The following is a 25,346-nucleotide window of genomic DNA, read 5'->3' as shown; positions in this document are numbered from 1 at the left end:
TTATTATTTTTATCTAAATAGTAAATTTAATTAAAAACCTTATTTAACCACATCAAACATAAAGAACCTTTTTTATGTACATATGTATATCTTATGTCATTTATACTATATTAATTTAATGTAGAATCGCTCAATAAACATGATTTCAAGAAAGCGGGTAATCAATCACTAAATATGCGCTACAACACAATCAATGACATACTTAATCTAATTAAAACAAATATACAAGGGGTCAGTCAGGTAGAATAAAATATTTTTCACTGTCATATTTTTAAGAGAATGTGTAGTAGATGCTATTTATTATTATGATCAGTTGCAAAAACAACTTTTAAATAATATAAAATGTTTAGTATAATTATTATATAAACATATTTTCAAAACACTAAATACTACGTAATCTATCCATAGATATGCTATACAATATATCACACAACTACATAATAATTTAAATATATAATTTTAGTAAATAAATACTAAAACTAGGTTTAAAAAAATCAGAACGAATCAAAAAAATATTTATAGCCCAAAAAGTTGGGGGTCCGGTATTTGTACTCACTAGCTGCGATACCTCACGATAGTGAAGGACCGACAACTAGTATACATAAATGATATCTTAAATTAGTATTTATATCAATCGATACAACACAGATATATGCACATATGTGTGTACAAAAGCGCTTTGGAACTAGACCAAGGGCAACTCTCAATGAATGGCTGAAAGATCGAAAGCCCCAGATATAGAGCGTACAACACAACCCTTTTAACAAAAAAAACTGCATTGATATATGAACGGACATTATAAAGAATCGCTTATCGAATCAGAAAATACTCTTCCGATGAACATGGGAAAAAAGTTGACCGCAGAAATGACAACGGAATCTGACTTTGTTGTCATTCGAGTTTTAGAAGACAAAAGTGGTGCATTCATGCAACACGAACGAATCACGCCAATTGTTGAATTCGATGCAGAAAGCAATGTGCATGTTTTTATTTTATTTATAAGCATAACATATAGCTTGGAAAGACAGACAGAAGCGTGCCTCATGCTAGGCTAGACGGTAACCCGATGCATCACTAATTGCATCGGCCTCGCGATGTTGACGCTTAAACATCATGTGCATATGTACTAACTATAGTACATAGTACCACATACGCGCGTTTGGCAACAAGAGATTGAAAATAAACCGAGACGATGCATCCGAAACTGTCACTCTCCACCGGGAAGAGAAGATTCGGTCGGTCGAGAATAATTGAAAAGCGGTACGTTTCAGTTTTGCTCTCCGCGCCTATCAATCATTCGTTGTTCTCTCGTTCCGTACGAACGCTTTTTGGAATTACGAAGGATTACTGGGTCGCTATTCACAAAGAGAGAAGGGTGTGAGAAAGCGTCGATTTGAGACCGAGCCAATTATCGGATATGTGCTCGGTCCGAACGCAAAATCCAGCGTGTTATAATTTTTGTGGCGACTGTTACTTTTTTTTATATAACAACACAGACTAATGATTGGCGTTATACGTGCGCTGTAAAGGTTATCTATTGTCTGTACCAGTGTGCAATCAGCTTCTAAGAGCATATCACTAAAAATACACAATTCTAGATAGTAAAAAACAAACAATAATAATCAAAATAAACATATGATATGAATTATATAATATTTTAACTTATAACCACAACATATTAAAGATATATTTAATTAAATTTAATAACATAGTATATAAAGTATCAACAAAATCTACAACTATTTTATAAATATATATTATTCATAGCCTAATACACTTGTACATAGAAGTAAAATTGAAACAATAGTGAACAAGGAAAATAATATATAGTACTGAAACAACTAAAGAATAAATATGCAAACAAATTTCTGTACCAAAATGTTTCCACCAATTGTAAGTTGGTGGAAGCATATAGAAATTTTAATGTATTACAATTTTTGTGATTATTAAAATGTTTTATTATATTTTTATTCAACTTTTAATTTTGATCTTATTAAATATAATGTGAATTGAGATCCACACAACTGGTGATAGCAATGTAATTATTTTTTCAGCTGCAAGAAAATAAAGGTTCTAATATCTCTTCTAACGATAATTACAAATAAATATTTGATAACTGTTAACAATAATTTTAAATTATGTTTTTAATAAAATTGTGAGGTTCACAGTGACCACCAGAGAGTCTATAAGTGTTTATCGGCAATCCAAAGCAGAACAGCTTTTATTGAAATTGACGCACTGAACGTAAGAGCACATTAGGAACGCATTAAGAGTACCATAATTCCATTTATCAATTTTAATGCCAGCCAGTACGTGACAATAGACGAAATATACTATCAGTAGCGATTCGATACCTTCTGCAAGTAGTATTATCAAACTAAATGATCCAAATCAACGGGTCGCAAAGTTGCTAAGTGTCACACTTGCTAAAAATATTTAACTGCCTTTGCAAACCTGTTTAGAAGACAGGTTAGAACCGATTAAATAAAATCCAGTAAAAAAACAAGCTAATATAATTACACTTCTAGCTCGTGGTAATAGTCGTGGTAGAAAAAATTGAATAATAACTAAATCCTTCTAGCTATCCATGTGTATAATATCGGATACAAAGCGCTTAAGCGTTTGAGATTTCCGACAACATATCAAAAACTTTCATATAAGCTTTCTAATTTGGAGCGTACGAAAGAACGAGAAAGCAGCCGCTTCCCTCTTCACGTCCAGACATCCAGAATCTAATTTCACCTGCTTTGCAGACGACTGGATCCTTCTGACACAAATACGAATAAGATCACTTTGCGTTTAAGATAACAATTATACAAGTTTAGGTGAACGTGACATTTTCCACAAATATCAATAATAAACAGAAATAATTTATTGCATAAAAAAAACCATGGCCACAAAACGAACTTCTTTACACAATATAAAATGTCTTTAATTTGTCTTTTTTATTAGAATATATCTAAGATTACTTTTAATTACTATATTGTCATTACATAATTAATTAAATATCCATTATCGATATCTATTCATTTTCAAATATATTGTAGTGAAAAGACAAGTACTATGTAATCCGAAAGATTGGCAACGGCTGTTTTTGATAATCCCGAAAATTGCATAATTGATTTTTGTCAAGAACAATCGAGGTCTTGGAGCAAATTTTTAAATGTCCGATACACCTGCACTTGTCAAGTGCGAAATCGCCGGATCGCTCAATGGTGTAAAACGCAAGAGTAAATTCATAAATAAAATAATTTAGAGAACGAAAAATATTAAATAGAAAAGCGAGAGCTTATTTATTGTAATAAATAACGTTTTAATTATTTCGAAGTAATATCCAAAAATGTACACCATTGTAAGAGTATATACAAATATAATTTACTAAATTAAAAACAAATACCTCACATACAATATATAATATTTGCATTTTTATCTATTTTAATTAGTATATATATAATATAAATACAAAAAATAATGTTTACTACCAAAAAATAAAAAATATTGAACTTTTTCTACTCCCTGTGTTTTTAAAAATTATTTTTTTTTATTCCACTACAAATATAAATATATATGAATAGTTAGACAATATTTGATTACGAATAGTTAGACAAATAACGAATAGTTAAAAACGGTTATTAATTTTTTTGGGACTTAGGTCATTGTTTATTATAGAATCAACTTATTTTATTTTTATTTTCTTTAAAGTGAAATCGAGTTCATTTGGTGCTTTCAGAAATGCCTATTTCTTCTTCTTTATTTCCTAGACAGGATACTGGAAATGCAATAGCTTTTTCTACATCATTTCTTGTCCATTTTCCATGTTTTATTTTAATGTTTAATGGAATATGCATTTGTGGAAGTCTGATTTTTATTGCTTTCCATAGAGAATAACTTGTGGCTTTATTGCAGTTATTTGTTTTAACTCTATCGTTGCTTTTAGTTCACATTCTTCTAGGTTTTCTTTTTTCTGAAATTTTTTGTTTATCAATGTGTCAGATAGTATGGATTTGTGGATCGTCATTGTACTCGAAGTTGGTGGAGGCATTGTAGTCTAGCCATTTTTATATAATTGTTTATGTAACTATGTTGAAGAAACTTTTCAACCATTTAACCACAAGTATGTATTCAGTAACCGATGCTCGCAAACTCGAGTCAGATAAAGCTGTTTATTACAATATCAACTAAATGCATGTGTTATTTTACTCTGAAACTGGATAGTTAGTTTTAACGAGCTGGTCTGCATTGTGGTTTTCTATGCGCTTTTGTTTTAATATTTTATATTTAAATATTGCTTTGCAAAAGTCGCAAAGGTTAAATCAAATCAGATTTGGTCAACATCTGTCAGCCCGAGAGGGTCGAGTGTTAATGCGAATTTCGGCGTTTGATTACGGTCGGGGTGCGATTAATTTTAACCGATAATCCCCGATTCGGACAGATTTTAACACCTGGCCCGAAAGCTACTTCCACACAAATATACGCTTATATAATACACAAGACCGAATTAGGACGGTTAATAATTCGCGCGAGCAAGAAACCATAACGCCGGGACGAGCTTATCGAATTTGGTCCTTTACCGAATAAACAATGGCAAAAAAAGATTGTATTATGTATGTTCGCACAAACATACGTATAGGCGTGTGCACGTAAAGTAGATGATACACGTTACAAAAAGAGCCCCCGGCGGACTTGGGATGGTATTTACGAGCCTTCAGATTTGAAACGTAGATACGGAACGTAGACCGTATTAATTTGTTCAAAACGACGTTGTTGTGGTGAACGGTTATCAAAGAAACCCTACAATCTTATCGCTGCGGAGAGGAGGCAAATATAAAAATTTTGATAGAGTTAATTTAGAATATGCCAATTTAATATTCGGCGTATTTAGATATCCTGCGATTAACTTACTTCGTTACGGATGGTTTACGGTTTGCGTAATATTAATTAACTGTTATAATAACATCTTAAATTAGGAATACTAAAACACCGTTTGATACTTAATTGAAAATTTACCACATATGAATACGTCAAAAGGAAAAAGAGGAATATTACATTTTGCTAAATGTTTGTGTCTTTGCCACAAATATAAAATTATTAGATCTATAAATTAAAATACACCGTTTCTTGATCTTGCCCTAATAAAATACTAAAAATAAATATAATTGTGGGATTGATTATAAAAATATATACATTTCTGGAAGTTTTTTGACACAAATATTATATTAAATTATCTCGTTTACATTTAAAGACATTATTTCAAATATGGAACAAGTTTTCTTATAATACATGTAGTTAATTTGTTATCACGGATTTTATCAAATGGTTGTGATTTAAACAACATACTGCAACTGTCATCTATACGTCGCAACAATAACAAACATTTAATATGACAAACTCTGGCTAGCCCAATGCGTTACAACTGGGTAATGCTCGGGTTTACTAAAGCCACTGGCAGCCAGTTTTTATTATTTAGTAGCACAATGTTTATAGAATCGACCTATTAGCAACTACAATATCTACCGTAGACTGAGGCTAGGCCCGACCTCCTACCCGTGCTGTCGCGAGTTACCTGGTAAAGTTGCGCGAAACTATTGTGAGTCGTATCATTAATCTAGCAAGGAATCACTCACATTTTTAGTAGCTCTAGGTACCTAGTTAAGAATATAATTAATAGTTTTAAGCTTAATAATTTAATAAGTAATTTTATATATTTTAATTACTATTAATTTCATTGACCTTTTTAATTTATTTATGTAAACTAGAAAACGGTTTAATTTTAATGTATGTATTTCCTAATCTTATATAATAAGAAATGTTTAAATACATAAAAAGTTGAGAGGGAGAGAGCGAAAGCACGCGTCAAAAAACATCATTGTATCAACTTAAATTTTTAGAAATACATTTTTTATTGTAACTATAAAATAAAATTATTTCAGCATCTCAGTCTTGAAACAAAACATGAACACATACAAATGAGTATTGTGGTAAACCAGACTTAAGTCTGTGATATATGTATATATTATTTATTTATTATACATATATCAACATGGAACGAAATTTTTTATTATTATTATTGGAGTAATATATATTTTATTATATAAAGAAGAATTCGATTTCGCTGCGAGAATCGAACTCACGGCTCTTGATTTACCGAATATATTCGCCTGTTTATATTTGTAGAGGAATATATATTTTTTAATTTTTAAGAACACAAAAAACAGACCAACTTTAAAAAACACAGTTGTGTATTATTTCTTGATTCTTTCAGTGTTATAGCAACGCAGGTAGTCGTTTTTTATCAGATGTTCAGCTGCATTATTTACAGCCTAATTGTGCCTATTTTTTATTTTGCGAAAAAATTTTCCTATCTTTGATATTTATAACTATGGTCACAACAACTAATACTGACAAAGTAGTAAATAAAAAATACTTTATAATTGCAAAATTTCAAATATTTTCAAGTTATTATTGTGCAGCTGTAGATTTTCTTAAGGCAAAAAATGAAATGGTCAGAATTTAAATCAAATTTGGGTCAGAATAAAAATCGAATCTCAAAAAAAAAATATTAACAGCCTGGTCATAATTATATTACTCAGCGTCAGAATAAAAATATAGAACGATCAGAATTTAAAGAATGAATGGTGATAATTATATTATTCAAGGTCAGAATATATATCAAATGGTTAGAATAAAAAAGCATACGATTAGAATAAAAATATAGGATGAACAAGTGAATTAAAAAAATATAACATTTATAAATATAAATGGGCAATAAATTATTTATTTCAGATATATCTTATAAAAATAATACCTCGCTCTCACTAAAACTGTTGGACAGGTTGGTTGTGAGCAAACGTTGTTTAGAACATTGAGCACCCCATGAAAACTCTCAACGAATCTATTTGTATGTAGGACGCGAAGGTATTTAGAGCGACGAACGAAGCGGGAATAACGACAGAGCGTTTTATGTTGACATCTGACAATGTTGCAAGCCCAATCAAACAACTTGGCCATAAAACATGGTATTGATCTCTTTTAAATCAATACAAATAATGTTTAATTTCAAGTAATATTTTAGTTCGTACTAATTTAAAGTTTGAAACACTTTTAAAAAATAAGTTAAATAGTCATGATACTTTTTATTGTTTTTTTTTATAACATATTCGTATGAATTTGTATTTATTATTCAAACTGTACTTTTCAATTATTCATAACGTGACGAATATATTCAAATCTCTCTGGATATTCGAATATTTTACCCTACTTTGGATCAATCCTACACAATACAAACCACACTATTTCAACTCAATATAAACCGATTTTTTTTTATTAATGTAATAAAAATCTTGAACAACTCATGAAAGATACAATATCACCTCGATATTTTAAGTTCATTATTCTGCACTTATTTAATCATGGCGTTTTCACATGGTTCTTAAGGATAATTTCCATTTCCAAAGCGTTATCCAATACAACCTCTAGTAGCTAACATTACAGATCGCTCGAATAATTCAACCTTTGAAACATCTATTTTCATCGCGATAAGAATAGAACCCGCTGCAAATTTTGAGCACCGCAAATGCTGAACAAGGATCTCCTAAACAATTCATTTCATTGATCCCATTCGATATGTATGATACGGCAGCGCAGCCCCCCGTTTTATGCATCTTTAAAAAATGACCTCTCCCGTCATATTACTGGGATTTCGCGCGGGAAATCTTTGGGATATTCTGCTGAGCACCATAAAAAAAGAAACTGCGAACGATCGTCCCGGGACACGTTCCGCGACGTTTCGACAAATCCGGAATGAAGGCAAAAAAGCGCAAACAGATCACCGTATAGCTACTGCAGATGTTTTCTTTGGGGAGTTTACGCATGGATTTACTCCAAGTTTCTTAATTCAATATTGATATGGTCATTTATGCGCTAGTTTCGAAAACATATGGCAGCAAAATTGAGTACGATTCGGTAAATCACGAAGAGTTACACAAGTGGCCAACGCGAATTTAATACACGACGCATTTACGAGCCGTTATGATAATAAATATTTCGTGTCTTAAGTGCCTTAACACACAAACCATATCGTGGACACTAAATCAATCGTAGTTTCAGGTGTATTTATATAAGCTAAAATATTGGATAAAGCTTAAAGTCATTCGCCTTCCGAATTAGAGCTTGTAATTCTTAAGGCGTTATGTTAACGCAAACAGTTTAGTCATTAATGTATCAGCGTAAATTATTTTGACTTTTAAAATTGAGAATTTAAGCGCCCAGCCTTCAGTTTTTTTTTAAGTGAATACCTAAAATGTGCAGGTTTTTATTTAATATATTTTTTTATAATTACTTTTATTTGCCGCAGCGGTATTTTACCGGTAGTAGTCGCTAAGTTTAGTGACAAGTTTAAATATGATATGATCTAACCTCCAATATCTCCAGAAATCATAAGCGACTGTTAAGATTATAAAGTACATTATCCTATTAAACTCGGAAGAATGGAGTGAAAAAATTAGAAATGTATTTATTAATTTATCTGAAAATATTCATGGGTACTTTAAACTGTGACTGAATCGACCGATAGCCGCGCAATCTCTGATTGAATTTATAAAAATCAACCATGCGTTCTTTAGATTTATATTTAATTTAAATCAAGCTACCGTTACCTAACAATACTGTATAATGGCCTAATAAAATTTACTTATGCAATTTGTTTGCAGTGTTTATTTGCGTTCGATCGAGAGCAAGAGTATACTTATACGAAACATAAAGAACCATCGCAGAGAATCTCAAATTCTAATCCATACATAGTATATATGTATCAGTAAAATATATTTTTACTGGTAGATATATATTTACTACTATTTACACTTAATATATTTACTATAATTTATCTGACAGATGTTAGTGAAATTATATGCTGCTTTTAACTGTCATTTGATGGGCTTCAACTGACTTAAACTGACAGTTGTGAACGCCTCTTTTTAAATTTTGTACGGAAAAATCGCACAGTAATACTTAAGTTAAAAACGTCTGAAAGACAAATTATCTTGTTATATTAATATGTTGCATTGTATAGAAAAAGTGATGGAAGAAGTAGTCGTAGACAACAATCGGGATTCAGAGAAAAATATTCCACTAAGACTGCATTACAAGTAGTTATAAATGATTGATTGTTAGCCAAGGATATAAACAAAATCGTTGAAGCAGTTTCTTTGGATTTAAAAAGAGCTTTCGTTTGGTATAAGTAAAATAGTTTTAAGATGGTTAAATAATTATTTTAAAAAGAGAATAAATTATGCGTATTCCAAAGTTTTTTTTTTCATTTTTGTTTATAGTTTGTTTTATATGTATGCTTCGTTTAAATTTCTTTAGTGTAAAAATTAGCTATATTAGCTTAATAGATTAATAAAATAATAATATATATTTTAATGTAATATGAATATATGTTTTTATATAAATCAAACGTCAAATGCGTAGCTAACGCGCACTTGCTTTGTGCAGAATATGAAGCACAGGGTAGCATCCACGGTGTATGGCTGAGAGACAAATAGTAGTGGATTCTAATTAGAACGTAACGGTAAAGCAACATATTACGAACGTAGAGTACGCTCGGGATAAGGATTCCGGTTTGTTATTGTGTGCGTGAACTGTGTGGCTCAAAACAATTTCGTTCAGAATATTTATTTTTTTTATTTTAAAAGAAAATATATGTTTATTTAACATACATACATCTGAGCTAAGTTGAAATTTCAACGGACAATTAAAAATATATTATACAATCGAAGAAACCGGACATTGATGTCATTAATTAAATATTTGCAAAATTCAAAATGTTGCACTAGTCAAAAAAAATAATGAAGTCCTTAGCTATTCTTCAAAAGCAAAAATATATAAAATGGGGAAAGAAATTATTTGCAGATTGTTTAATGGCTCGACGACTCTATTAAATCATTAGAATCCATTGAATAGATTAAAAAATTATGATTGGCGCAACGATAAGAATAATAACTTTTTTAAGCCTTACAGAGAATAGTGTAAAAAAACCAACAACGTACGGATTAATGGAAAAATAATTAAAATATTTTAATCCACGGGTAAGAGAACGAATAACTTACAATGTATATTTGAAGCCTTAATATCAATTAACCCAGATATGCCCAAGAAATTTTGTTCTCTTAAAATTTCATTTATAAATAAAAAACAGTGGCACGAGTTTAGTGACCTACCCATGGGACAGTGGGCATATCTGGGTTAAGCCAATATCAACACAAAATTATTTAAAATAAATCACTAGAGAAGATCGAACTTCTGTGCCACACTGCACTTTAATGACGAATACCAGCGTTGACGAATCAGCGACTGTCCTTAAAAGAGAAAGCGAGACAACGAAGTACACGCTACATCGCTTCTCCCTCTCATATACATGTACACGCACACAATAACAAACCGGCATCCTTGTCCCGAGCGTACTCTACGTGTACGGATCATCCGCGGGAATAAATACAGTTTCTCTAATATTGACTAATGAAAGTATATTTATACCAGTGGAAGCATAGCTTTACTGAAAAATACACATTCTCTGTAATAGTTGCGAAAAGTTCGTTTCCTATTTAAGCCCAAACCTAACCTAAGCGAATTAACTAGCTCAAATCAAAAAATACAGGTAGTTTTAGAGCTTTCATTAGATCAATTTGTTTAGGTTAGATTTGTTTGATTAATTCGTTTAGACAAAAACAAGTTATTATATTTTTGAAAAACACGCAAATTGTCGTTTCACGCCTATTAAATCACAATTTAAAGCAGCACATAATTTTACTAGCACCTGTCAGTTAAATTATATTTTCACTAGTAGAAATATATATCAATAAGATTTCATGTGTAATACACATTCACTGAAACATGTATGTATTACATAAAGTCATAGTAACTATGATTTCTAATTTGATCTATACACGAATGGGTCATAATAAATTACTAATAGGGCATATTGGTGTGGATAAATACTATTACTGTTTAATTTTTACTCACCACTGTGATTGGATACGCTGGATTCACGATGGTGTACAGCAAGATGTGATTCGGCCTCGCCGGCGGGTCGTGGCGCTTCCTCTTCGGCTCCCCGTAAGATCCTCCATTGCTCTGTAACGCAATAACGACGTTAATAATCACGTTAATGGGTAGGATAACGGAGATGTCGTAAATCACGAACGGCCCTCTCTTCCACACACACACATATACTAGCTTTCGAATAACTTTCGCTCTTTCTCGCGGATAATGTTTTATTTTTTTATCGCAAACTTTAACCGTCCCGCGCACGTTCCGAGAGTCTTGGTGTTTTTTTACTCCATGAAGACGAAATTTTTCTTCACAGCATCGCGAAGGTGATAAATTAACTCTAAGAGTATTTCAGAAAAACATCTCTTTTCCAGAGTTAATTAAATGTAGGTAATTTACGCTAAAAACACACATATAAACCGACGTACGATAAAAATATATATTACACATTTCCTGCACGGAGTAATAAAAATAGGCATTCAATATTCTCTAGACGAAAATCGCCTCTCTGAGGGAGACAAGGAAACGCATTTTCGCAATAAATATTTCAATACGAAGAAAATCAATATCATACTCCTGCCGGCATACGCGTTTCATATACAAAATATAGAAATTTTGTATTCATGACACCTTTAAAGGTTAAACTAGGCAAGTATATGAATGCTAGCGGAATTGCAAATGGCACAACTTTGATTTAACCATTCGAATTAATAATCATATTTTTAAACACTTCAATAGTATATAAAGCATGCGTTTACCACATATTATGTTTAAAAAATAACCAATATAATTGAATTTATCAAAATACATAAAGTATTAATAAAATTACTAATGTTCTTGCCGATCATATCTCAGATACTTTCCGTTCATAGTAAAGTAATACTGCTCTCACGTCAGATCTGTTATATTTTACGTTTCAATTTTACGGTTTTCCACTTTTAAGACAGCCATCAAGATTACCCCAGCTATATAAACAAGCGATTTTCCGTTGGATTTAGAACAACAGCGCCGTGATATATACTACATAGCGCAGACTATATAGTACATACTATATGCAATACTACTACTACTGTGACCGTCAGTTCTGTTTTATGTCCGAGTACATGCTTTACAAAGCTTTAAATTCGCCAGCCATTATCGTGGCTGGTATTCTGGAAGCGCTGATAGGACGTATTTTATAAATTTATAATATAACGGGAGCGAACGAAGGGCGTATTTTGTTCGCTCTCACATTACAAAGAATATTCTTATGAATATAAGTCCAGTTCAGTTCGTTTCGAAAACATCAATGAGCTTATCAAGTCATTACCGTATCACTTAATCCCTAAACTCCGTAAAAAGCATTATACATTTAGAAAGTCTGTCTCACAAAAAACTCAGAAATAGAACATTAGCTATATTTAATTTTTACAAAACGTACTGCTGCGAATATTTACATAAAAGCTACTTTTAAACAAATATATTATTTAGGTACATAAATACAATATAGTATAGATTCAGAAATGGGTGAAAATCACAAGTAGCAAACAAATAGTAATAATCTATTATCAATCGGAAAAGTTTGGAACTTTAAAACGGAATTTTTCATTGCATTTTTTTTTCTCGAAAATAAAAAAAATTAAACTTTAATTTAAGCCAGTTAAAATGGTGGATTAATTAAGTCATGTTTGATTGTTGCAGCCGAAGAAATGTGCCCGGGAAAATATATTTGTTTCAATCAGTTTTTCGATGAAAACCAGACCTTTACCAGAAGGCTTGAGCACATTGTGAGTAACATCAATAGACAATAAAATAGCAAATATTTTGGCTCTCGGCGCCCTTGCGGAATTAAGATTTTCACAAGGCGCTATGTCAAATTATAAAAAGTGCACTTTGCAATATTACGAATATTTTGTATAAAAAAGGGTTCGGTGAAATAGTAACAGTGTGTACTCATTTTGAAAAGCTTTTTCAAACAGTTAATTACTAAGTGAGTTACACATTATGTATTCGAGGAGTCAATTCTAAATTTGAAGTGACTGAAAAATTAGCTTCTGGTGGAATTTCTTAACGAAATAAACATAATAATCATAAATAAAAATTAATTTTTTTTAAGCCCACTTTAATTTTGTTTGAGCCTAAAATATTTACGATCTGGCCTTTTAAAAAATAAGTTTTCCGACTTCTGACGAATGTTTACATTTAATTAAAGAGCAATTGTTGTTTTATTCTTCACTTGAGTTGCGATCATGTGGAATTGATGTATTTAATAAAGGTAATGAATATTTTATTAACGTTAATTTTAAGTGGAAAGACTGCATTATTGTGTCTGTTGATTGATTTTGGCGAGAGAGAATAGTCCAACCAAGCACTGCTTGTGAAACATTTGGAACTTGCACTGGAAGCCGTCGTGCATGATGTTGTCGAATGACAAGCACTAAACATGAGACTATTTCGTAAACTGTCTAAATATGGTGAGGCGGAATATAAATACAAATGTACTTTATCATACAGAAGTGAGGAAATTGTCTGAACTGGGTGTGGGCTCTCAAAAGTGAACTCTAATTTTTTATGGTTGGTCACAAACATGTTCTCGCAGCTAAGTTTTCAAACATGGGTTGCATGCGCATCTTGCATATTTAGTTGATTTAGTATGTGAATGCAAAGAATTGCAGGGAAAAAATATCGTTATAATTTTGACAAAACAAAATAAGAGCGGTTCTCTAATTATTTTTCAGATCTAGATATACATACTCATTGATTAATATATAATAATAATCAGTTGGGTTGTATTTCCCTTTAAATATGAAATTGCTGATGTTAGACTCAAGGGTTGGCAGAGGAACTTTGATCCAATAATGAAGCAGGTATTAAAGTTGAAAAAATAAGATGTGTCATATTTTTTTTAAATCAAGAGCTGCAGAAGCTTTTAAAATTGTACATGAAGAGTTGCTGCCTTTTGCAACAACCTACCTTTACGAGCAAGGATTTTCTTATTTAATGAATATGTTACAGTTAAAATGTTAAATTTCGATAAAGTATGCAATGGCTAGGCAAAGTATGCACTAACTATGAGTTTTAGTTAAAGCTTACAATGCTACATATCGTGTATACTATCACTATATAATGTATGCTTTAACTAGCGAGTCTGTGAACTCTCCGACGTGAGCTAGTTACATAATAAACGATTAAGATTTGACAGACGAGCGTGTTTGACAATCAACCTAATCGCAATCGATTAATCGTAGAGCAATAAAAAAATTAGCTTTGGACAAGTTAGGTGCGAGTGTGGCAGTAGCGAGCGAAAGGAAACACGAGATCAGAACAGTGAAGACACACTCTACAACGAATCTACTTGACAACAAGATTTACTTAATATTGTTATATATTTATATATTACAACTCTTTGTTTATGTGGGAGCAACGAACTTACATACGAGTTTTGATCCAGAGGGGTTTTTTATGGACTAACACGACGAAGCACCCCTTTCTTACACCTAATTAACATACTTATATAAATAGGGGAATGTCCTTCGTTCGTCAGCATTCATATTGATAAACATTACAACTCTTTGTTTATGTGGGATCTATGAACTTACATAAGAGTTTTGATCCAGAGGGGCTTTTTATGGACTAAGACGACGAACCACCCCTCTCTTACATCTAATTAACATACTTATATAAATAGGGGAATGTCCCTTGTTCGTCAGCATTCTAACTAATAACTTCAAACCTCACGGTCAGTCATCGTCTGATGACCGACCCCCCCTAAATACCGATTTTCATCGAGCTCACGCGAAAATATAACAATATAAATGGTTTAAAATAACTATTAAGTACATAAATTATTTTTATTTTTAACACCGAACAGTGAGAGCATATAATAACTAATAACACTGTTCATAAAAAAAATGTGTGTACTGTAACTGAAGTGATTTGACAGTGCATACATTGATTAGGTAATGTATGCATTATCGAAATTTACGCTTTGTTTGTAACAGATACAAAAACAAAGCAAATAAATTTCGGTACAACATCAAAATGCCCCAATTTTGATGCTGTACCGAATGTTTTCAAATGAATCCTTTTCATAATAAAACCATAAATTTATTTTATTGTATTTAATTAATACTATTTTATTTTTAAAATCGTATTATCTGTATAAATAAATTAAATAAACCATTTTTAATTTAAATAATACACTACTTTTCTTTCTTCATCAATTGGGTAATGCCGGCGTAAATAAATATATTTTGGGGTAATAGATAAAAAAAAATCACCGACCCCTGCTATAGAGCATTTTGGCTTTAATAGACGGAAGAAACGTAAAAACTCGTCATTCCGTAAAATACTTTGCGTAAGAATATTTTAAAATCTTCAGTTACTCCACCGACGATTACTGCTCACTTTGAGCTTTAACAAGCGACGACCAGTAAAAATAGTAATTAACATTTTTTCCTCGTAAATGGAGAAAATAGCTTTTTTCTCAACGCTCTGTCTAAAAGTTTCGCAAAAAAGAAAATACACATAAATAAAAATAGTCCTTCGACGAGATCGACGAGCGGTTTATTAAATTCAACAATTCGAGGCGAACTAGCGCAGAAATAGCACAATATACGAGCGTTTCGCAATTTCTTGCGCGAGTTAAAAAAATATTATTATATGTATATACAATAAAAGCTGAAAAAGCTCAAAGCTCTTTTTTATTATTCTTCCTCTGACACAAACTCGCCGTATATCACTCTCCTTATGACCATTGTCTAGCCAGTGTCTATTTCTTGCGTTTTAATTATACGGACATATCCACACGTGCGTTGAAAGATTCGAATTCTCGGCTGAATTTTACGAATCGTCCGAATCTAAAAATACACACGTACACTATGCGATGTTAAATAAAAAAAATATATATAGAATAATTTTTCGCAAATTCGATAGTCGATGATGATAAACAAAGCTGCTTTAATTGCGGAGCTTTTGCGTACAGCTAGTGGCGAACAAAGCGCGCATACCAAAACAATAGGGTGTGCAAAAAGCATTCGGCGAGATACGAGTGAAACTCGAATGAATTCGATAGAGCTTGATTTGGGTACACAGAGCGTAAATACAAAAGGTTTGAAGACCACTGACTCTCATATTCGTCCATATTTTGCGAATACAAATATGGATAGATTCTGTGTGTTAATTTGATGTCATACGCATCACGTGAATGGAATAATAATGTAGTTGCATAGCAATGCTAAAACGGTAGACAGTGGCGTAACTATAATATCCGGCCCTCTAATTACCCCTCCCCTTAATTACATTTTTTTTAAATATGCCATAATAAACTACATCAACAAAACAAAATTTTGGTAAACTTGTCTCTACATATACATTGTTTCACTTTCAAGTGATTAAAAAATACATTTTTTAAAATACTCCAAATCAAACGTATGGTTGTATTATTATTTTATTTTATTAATTAATTTAGATATATTAGTTAAATAAATAAATTAATAAAATGAAATAACAAATTGGTTCACTCACACTTGCATTTGACCTACATCTGGAACCTCTACCACTGCCCATGCCCTTTTTGGAGTGCACGCGCCTCACCGAAGATTTTGCTCATTTACTTTATAAGTTAAAGAAACGTACAAAAGTACACGTAAAACAGCAAAGGGGTGAAAAACATAATCTATAAATACATTTCTACTGATATTCACATTTGAACATCCACTTCGAAGTTTAAGGCATCAAAACTTCAAGAGCTTTTCAACTTAGATCCACTAAAATAACAGAAGCCGCCGCTTCTCTCTTCGCTTTCCTGTTCCAACTACGCCTGCTCTTCTCCTGTTCAGAGACGCCTGATGCCTGCGAACGCACGCATGGAAAATATCACGTATAACTAACATACACAAATTGTACGTGGCGATCTCAATAAACTTCGTATTAAAAAACAAATAAATACTCCTGACCTTTAAATGTTGTTGACAACACTCGACTCAACCATCCGATTTCGTCTAGTGTGAATCGTTAATTCAGTCATCTACGAATGAGATTTGTGGCAAAAGTGAGTGATGATCGTTTCCGAACGTACACACTACGCCGGATAACAATGGCAGTTTTTTCGAGTTGTTCGGGGACGAACATATTAAATAGAAATATTCGCAGTTAGCCCAAAGTCTAACAATCAGATTTAATAAACCTAAACACAAGTTTACAATTGCTGTTATATGATATATTAGTTGGTATAAGTTGGTGACGAATACCTGAAAAACCTGGGTTCGGATCCTAGATGGACCCTAGTGTGTGACCCTAAGCTGGAATTAGTGATTATTAAATAAATATAATTCTGATAGATCATTACAAATTTGGTTTTCTTAGATTTCCCTAATCTCACAGATGAACATCGCGATGAATAATTAAAAATAAATATGGAACTAGATAATTAATAAAATAAATGTGACTGACTTACAGACTTTTATTTGAGTCTGGTGTCTCATTAATTATTTGTGTTTACCTCGTTGTAACGATTGCAACAGAAGATTTACAATACAGTTTTTTTAAGGCCACAGAAAAGGTGGAGTTAGAGCGTGCAACGTTCATCTATCGTGTTACAGAAATGTGTAAACACAATCTTGATGCAGCACCATCTGTTGCTGTATTGATTATAGAGGTATAAAAGGTTTTAAAAGACCAATAATTTACTTTGCCTCTGAACGTCTTTTAAGTCTACCAATCGAATATGCCAAACTTTATTTTGTATGTACTATTTAAGTTGCAGGGTTTCTTGTATAGAGTTAGCGAGCAATATCGCCCGTGTTTACCGATCCTTTTCTCAGTAATGCCGGCAGTGCTCTTCAAAGCGGTTCCAAATTGCAGTTGGAACTAATTGATGTTTGTTGTACAACCAGACGTCATTTCGAAAGTCTATCGTAAGCGGGACATTTATTGCGCGCGTACAAAATATTCGCCATTCGTAATTTAACTATGTGCTCGAGATTAGTAGTAAACGTCACCAATTAACTGCGGATTCGAGTTTCGCTCTTGTTTTCCGTAACAAGCAAAAGTTAAAACATAACCATTCTATAGACACAGGCTTTCGCATTCGGAACGGTGCCAAGATAGTTTCCAAAACCAAATATGAAAGTTAATTAAATGTCAAATGTGCAATATTTAGTCTATTATAAAACTCGTTTACAATAGTTGAAAACAAGATCTTGGAAAGTAAATAAAAATGCTAAATGATACAAAATGAATAAATTGGTTGATTATTTAAATCGTTTATGAATTTAATTATGCGTTTGTCAACTTAAATAACAAATAATATTTAAAATATAATCAAAGTAGAGTCAAGGCAGAAAAAAATATCATAATGCTTTGGCAGACAAACAAGTTAAGCTAGTCATTATTTTTTTCGGAAATGTCTTTTTAGGGCAACCTGGAAGCGTGTCCTTAATTGCGCTGGATTTTGATATGCTAATATTGTGACAAGACAGATTATCTTTCTAAATATTTATATATATTTTTTACTAAGGGTAATTATATAGATATTGAATAATTTTCATATTGTTTGGTTTTCACTCCTAATTTTTTTTAATCTTGCAAATATAGGAGTAAATCTTCAATAATTCTTATGATTTTTGTTCCTGCGAATTTAATCATTTGGTTCAAAAATCCAACAAGTAATTCTTCACAATTTTTAACTACGATAATTGATAAATATCGTAGTTAAAATAAAGAAAATTATGTATTAATATGTTAATAATATATATCGCAAAAACAAAGTAACTATTAGTTTTTTATACATTACAAATTTTCCATCTACCTATTTTTTACTTCTAATTTCTAAATAACAGTTACACGAATTTGACTAATTTAAAAAATGATACATTGCAACATCATGCAGTTACTTCATTTTTGATTTTGGATTGTTGAACCATAATGTAGCGTAATAAAATGATTATTGTGTCGATTTGTGATCACTAATTTGTCATTTAAAGAGCGTTGAAACAGTGCACTAAGAGATGAGATAAATGGTCCATCGACAGGCAAAGCCATGTCTCTACATTTTTGGGATACTAATCAGAAAAGCAATAAACAATCAACAGTTATTATTACTGTGCTCTTTTGGACAAGTTATTGGCCCCCACCCATAGGTAAAAATTAACGCAAAAATTATATTTCACCACGACAACGCTTAAGATAGAATTTCTCTCTCGGACTTTGAGATCCCGGTGATCCCAATATCCTTTCGATATTTTAACAAAAGAATCCTGGTAAAATAAAAAATACATGTATATATGGCGCTATATATGACCTTTTTTATCTGGTAAGAAAAAAATATGCAATAGTTTAGCGGAAAGTCGGTATTTTTTAGTTTTAACCATGGGAGTGTAACGGCATAGTCAACTCATCACAAGCATTTTTTTTATAATTTAAAAGCGGGCTGTAAAGCAGCAAAAACTAATGTTTTAAGTTGAGGTAGTATGCAATAAGGACAATTGAAATGAGTAATATATAAAATAAGTGCTCTATAATCCGAACAGTGAACACCATATGAATAACTCTCTGCAACGAATTCTTTTTCGAAAATCTTCATTACATAAATGCACAAAAAAATCGTTTTATGGAACGTTTATATATTTAAATGCACATATATCTTAAAATAATTCTGTTGAATTGCACCCATATGTAATTGTGATTTCAAAAAATTCGTGCTGGGAACTAGTCTTAACCACTTAAACGCCAGCGACTCACCAGTAACTTGTTGATTATGTTTTTAAAACAAATTAATTAATTATTAACATTTATTAGTAAAGACTATTTATTTTTAGAAAGATACTGACACATGAAGATAAATAACAGGTCACTTACTAATTAGTCGTTAGAGTTTAAAGGGTTAAAGATGAAAAATATAGTGAGTGATATTATTCAAACAATAACGGGAAGCCGATCGTAGAATAAGATTGACACCCAACAATTGAAAAATTGGACGTTATTAATCCAACATTTCTAGATTACTTAAAACGGCTGAGAAACACAAAATAGCTTCATAAATGGGTGCCGCACAACTAAATGAAAAATATCGTCGTTGCATAATTTGTTTTGACTTCTTGATTAAATGCAGAATCGCAAAATTGGAGTACTTGACAAATATTTTTTTTTAACATGAAAAAACATAAGAATAATGTCAAAAACTACTAGTAAATTAAAAAAGCGACAAATTAAATAGTCGAAATTTAAATCAACTTTGGGTCAGAATTTTATTAACAGGCTGGTCATAATTATATTATTAAGAGTCAGAATAAAAATCAAATGTTAAGAATAAAAATAGCATACAATCAAAAATACACTTAATGAATAGTCGTAATTATATTATTCATGGTCGGAATTAATATCAAGTGGTTAGAATAAAAATAGCATAAGGTTAAAATAAAAATATAAGATGATCAGAATTAAAATATAAGACGACCCATTTAATATAAATTCTGACCACAGCCGTTTTAAGATTCTAGCTTAATATGTTCTAAACGAGATACTGAAACAATTTTTATTAAAAATGGTTTATGTTGATATATAATAAATATACATCACTTACAAATAAAAATACATTCAAGTGAAAAGTATTTGAAAACAGAAAATAGCTCTTAATAATGAATAAAAATATAATAAACATTGTTTACGATGGTTAATGTTACAGTAAAAATTGAAAAAATAAGCGACTTTGATGCCCATCGTGTGAAATCCTTCACAAAAAACAATATAAAGGCCCTCACAGACCGACGCAATATGCGGTAGTAATAATAGTACCGTTTAGCGGTACGAGGTTTATTGCGGCAAGTGTAACTATGCACTATTGTATTATACCGCGAGCGGTTCAGCGGTATAATTGACTGGCCGTGTTATCATGGTCACGTTATTAAAATGTATATACAGATATCGCTCCTATTGCAATCGATATCGCATATCGCGTCGGTCCTTACAGAGACCCTTAATGATTCTCACAGATGATATTAACGCTTGACGATACGAGGCTTATTGTAGTCAGTGCAACTATGCACACCGCGAAAAGCGCATCAAAATAATTTTGTAGCGCAGCTTACGCAATTGGTTGCGTTATCATGGTCGCGAATTAAATTGAACTCGCGTCGGTTAACAGAAAGATCCGTAATGGTTCTAATAGATAATATTAACGCTCAACGATACGAGGCTAATTGTATTATAGTAAGTGGAACTATACACACCGCGAGCAGTGCAGCGGAATAATTTAACGGTCTATAAGATTCTCAATTTGACGAAAACGACAGAATTTAAAAATGTATTGCTAACCAAGATGACCTTTTTTTAAAAGCAGATTACAATTAATTAGAAAATATGTTTGACACAAAAACCATTTGGAATTCGTTACTCATATCAATTTGAAAAGATTTAAGATATCAATAACTTTTATTTGAAAAGCAATAAACAGCCCTATAATTTAACCATTTTAATGCCAGATGATTTTGCCTTATATGTGCGAAAACTGCCAAGCGCTTTTCATAGAGAAAATCATCTTTTACCAGCATTAAAAAAATGCTTATAGTATAATATATATATACATACACACTTTTTTTAAATCTGTGTGCTCTCTCTATGTTATGTATAATAATAAAAAAGGGATAATATCCTTATTTGATAAAAAAATAAGAATATAAAATAAAACGTTGGTGGTTATAATAATATAATACTACCCTAGCGAGGTAACGAATATAATTTGTAAAAATATGAAACATCTGTTTTGGATAAAATATCTAAATGGGGACTAGAATGTGTAAATTGGTGAACCTGATATTGTTTTACTCAATCTGGCATTCCATTTCAAAAAAATGCCCAGTGGATTTATCACACACAAAAATACTAGGAAGTGCTATAATATACATTAAAAATGCCTAATATAGACTAAGTGTATCCCTTTTTACTTTGAAGAAGCTTATATATGACAAAAAAATCGAACAGCTGTAAATTTGTTTTTATATGTGCAAGGCCGAAAAATCAGCTCGACGCAAATTTTTCATATGTAGTATAGACCGATTTTTCGTTCCTCTGGCATTAAATGGGTTAAAATAGGAATTGAAACACGTCGCTAACATATGGAGGATAATATTCTTAGTTTTCATCACAATTGAATAGATAAATGAAATCGTAAACTAATTAAAAAAATATTAAGAAATTAAAACAAACCATTTAACTATGAATCATATTTGCATTCAGAATTACGAATTTATTCACGAATATGATATTATATATAATATAAGGCGATGAAGAAAGCATAGCATTGAAAACTTGTGGAAAAAATTCAGGAATATGATACTATGAACATTCTCGAAGAAATGAAGTGGTAAAATAAAATAAAATTTAAATCTCATCTACGAAGCTCTATTAACTATTCCGCCCACATCTCTTGAAGCAGAAAAGCTTTTTCAGCGCCCGGTTTGCTCATTACAAAACAGTTTATTTTAAATCATTGTATTATAGAAAGAAATACATATAACGAATCAATAAACAATAGCAATAAATTTAGTGTTTATTTTTTATTCTTTATGATAATTTATTTTTGAATATTTATATTTTAAGTGAGAAACTTTAGCCCCCCTTCATTGGTGGATAGTAACAGCCGCTAAATCTATTGTGATTAATAATTAATATGATGGAATTTTGACCTAAAATTAACTGTAGTGTGGTGATGAACTTATGCATAACACCATTGTACGACGTACAACTTGATACAAGGTAACCAGACGCCTTGAACAAAAAATTGCAAAATTACATTTTTTTTTTTAAATCGAGATGGATTTTGAACAAAATTTTTTTCAATGAATTATTAGAAGAATATTTGGAAAGAAATAATACTGTTAAAGTTACGATTTCTGTGTCTTCCATTAAAAATTCCAAAGCAAAATCAATTCATAAATATACTACTACATCAAGAAATGAAATTTTTTCTCAGCTATTGTGGAGACGAAAAATATATCAACTTACGCTTATAAAAAGTCCTCTAACACTTCACCAATATTTTAAGTTATTTTTTTATGTTGAACTAATGGATAAAATTGTAGTATGTAATACAGTGTTCAGAAAAAACCAACAAAACGAAAGTAGAATCTAAAAAATCTTGGGAATATATTTTATTAATATAAATAATAAGCTTAGACTGATCAGTTCCAATGGAACAGATATGTTCTTCGAAAGCTTGTCATCATTTTAAACAATATCGCCACTAAAACCATATTCATTAATGGGGATATAAACTATTTGTCCTTTCTGAAAGTTCCTTTTATTGCTATAGATTCGAAATTGAAAACAGAAAATGATTCAGCTAAACGTTTTCCTGATGAACCAAATCTTGGGGAGAGCAGTAAAAATTAAGCAGTAATTAAATTATCATAAAATAATCCTAGAAATTACAACTACAAACTTTTTTTGGGCATGTAATGGTCTCTCGTGAATCACGTGTGAATTTTACTCGCTCCATATGAGGAAATTTTGCTTATTAAAATACGCAGAGGTGGAAATGTGCCTAATCAGAGAAAACTTTTTTGAAAAATCAGTATCAACTTCTTCGCTGTTTATGTTCTCTGGGCTTCAGTTCTTGTGTTATCTGAATTTATACGGGTCCAGGTGGAAAACGCGCCAAAGGGAGCCATAAAAATAGCTCAAAAGCTGCGAACGCCGACGAATCGACAATTCCAGGTCTTCAGCCACACTTGCAAACTAACATATGTCACTTTTAACACGCGTGATTACCCTTTAATAGTTACACGGATGGTGTTAGATAGCACGATTGGAAGATATATAATTAAAATGCGATCAAGAAAATGGTGCATGTGGCTATTCTAACATATTTTGGACATAACCATTATGCGAAGATGCAACACAGATAAAGATGTTAAGAAATTGGCTGATTTTAGAATCGACTAAGCTCGAACATTGTGTACGATTGGTAATTCGACCTCAAGAAAGCGGGGAAGACCAACTACATTAGAGGAAAAATCGAAATCAAACAAAGAAATGCCAAATATGTACGACTAGACACTCGATTGCGGTGAAAATATCCAAATTGCAATTCCCAAACATTTGTGATGAGTGAGAAATGGGAAACAGTATTGAGCTTTAACAAAGATAAAAACTGTTTAAAAAAATGTAATGTATGTTGAATTTATATGTTATCCTGAAATGTGTGCCAAAATGCATAATGATGCAATTATGAATCAATTGTATTTTTAGCTAATATAATAAAAATAAGTATTATTATTTTTCTCTAATTGAATGTTTTTTTTTAAATAAAATCATGCACGAAATGCAGCGAACGTCGAGAATGAAATTTGAATTTGAAATGAACTAACGAACTTTACTTATTGTTCAACGATTATCTCAAAACAGATATTCAATTGTTGATATTTATTTTTTCAGACATTTGTTTATGTTGTAAGCATTATCTTATAATTGCCATTTTTTCAACTTTCACACGATGACTTCCATATGTTCCCACAAATACTGTCTATCATATATTATATATATTATGTATGTGTATGTAGGAAAAGCGTGTTGTTGTTTTGATAACATAAGTGATTATAGAAAAAGTTTGAATTTAACAGTTAATACGGTTCGTATAAGATTCTAAGCTGACGTTTTGCACAAATAATGACTACCCACACTCCACTCAGCTGTTCGCGAAGCACAGCACACCTCACTTTTAGTAACAAAACGAAGAGAATCTCCGTTAAAACGAACGATAGTTTAAAATTAGCATACGCGTATTGTTCCCGCGTTTGCGAGAGTCGGACCTCGCGCAAAACGCAACACGTGTTTACGATTCAAGATAGCAATAAATAAAAACGTGTGCCATTTACAAGGGAGCGATTAGCGGTGAATTATATTCTTACGAGAAAGTGATTTTGTTCGGAACGAAAAATCCTGACATGACCGGTGACGGTATGACGGTTTGACGGTTTGACGGTTTGACGGGACTGTCGACCGAAGGTGTAATTGTTGTTATTGAATCGATCGGGGGCTCTTGCGTGCGGGGCGCGGGGAGAAAGGAGAAACGTCAAAATCGTATCAGAAAGCGAGCGCGGGGTACGGGGGTCGGGAGCGCAGGCTCTCCTGCCGGACGCCGGGCTCACCCTGTCGATGTCGTTGTCGGGCGGCGGGGGCGCGGCCGCGGCTAGCCCCGTGCAGAGCCGCTTGCCCGCGCCACTGCCGTTGTACGCCATCGCCGCCGCGACACACGCTACTGCCGGACACGCACGCGACTGGCGACCCCGTTGGCCCGAAGCCGACGACTGACGGCCATCGCC

At 32.0% G+C, this 25,346-nt stretch overlaps 1 protein-coding gene across 4 annotated transcripts in view; it reads right to left on the bottom strand.

Annotated features, from left to right (window-relative positions):
* Nucleotides 1–25,346, bottom strand: part of sm (heterogeneous nuclear ribonucleoprotein L) — a 407,921-nt gene extending 382,575 nt beyond the window's left edge. For all 4 annotated transcript variants that reach the window (XM_088186952.1, XM_088186954.1, XM_088186953.1 and 1 more), the window contains exons 1-2: nt 25,173–25,346; nt 11,020–11,130 (exon numbers count right to left, since the gene is read on the bottom strand). In XM_088186952.1, the coding sequence (XP_088043078.1) occupies nt 11,020–11,130; nt 25,173–25,262 (201 nt within the window). In that variant the 5' untranslated portion in view covers nt 25,263–25,346. The remainder of the gene's footprint in view (nt 1–11,019; nt 11,131–25,172) is intronic.

This window comes from Plectrocnemia conspersa, unplaced genomic scaffold, assembly GCF_051122295.1.
Source record: "Plectrocnemia conspersa isolate PC_06_02 unplaced genomic scaffold, ASM5112229v1 ptg000005l, whole genome shotgun sequence".
Taxonomy (NCBI): domain Eukaryota; kingdom Metazoa; phylum Arthropoda; class Insecta; order Trichoptera; family Polycentropodidae; genus Plectrocnemia; species Plectrocnemia conspersa.
The sequence above is the reverse complement of the archived record's forward strand: the minus strand, read 5'-3'. Positions and strand labels throughout refer to the sequence as shown.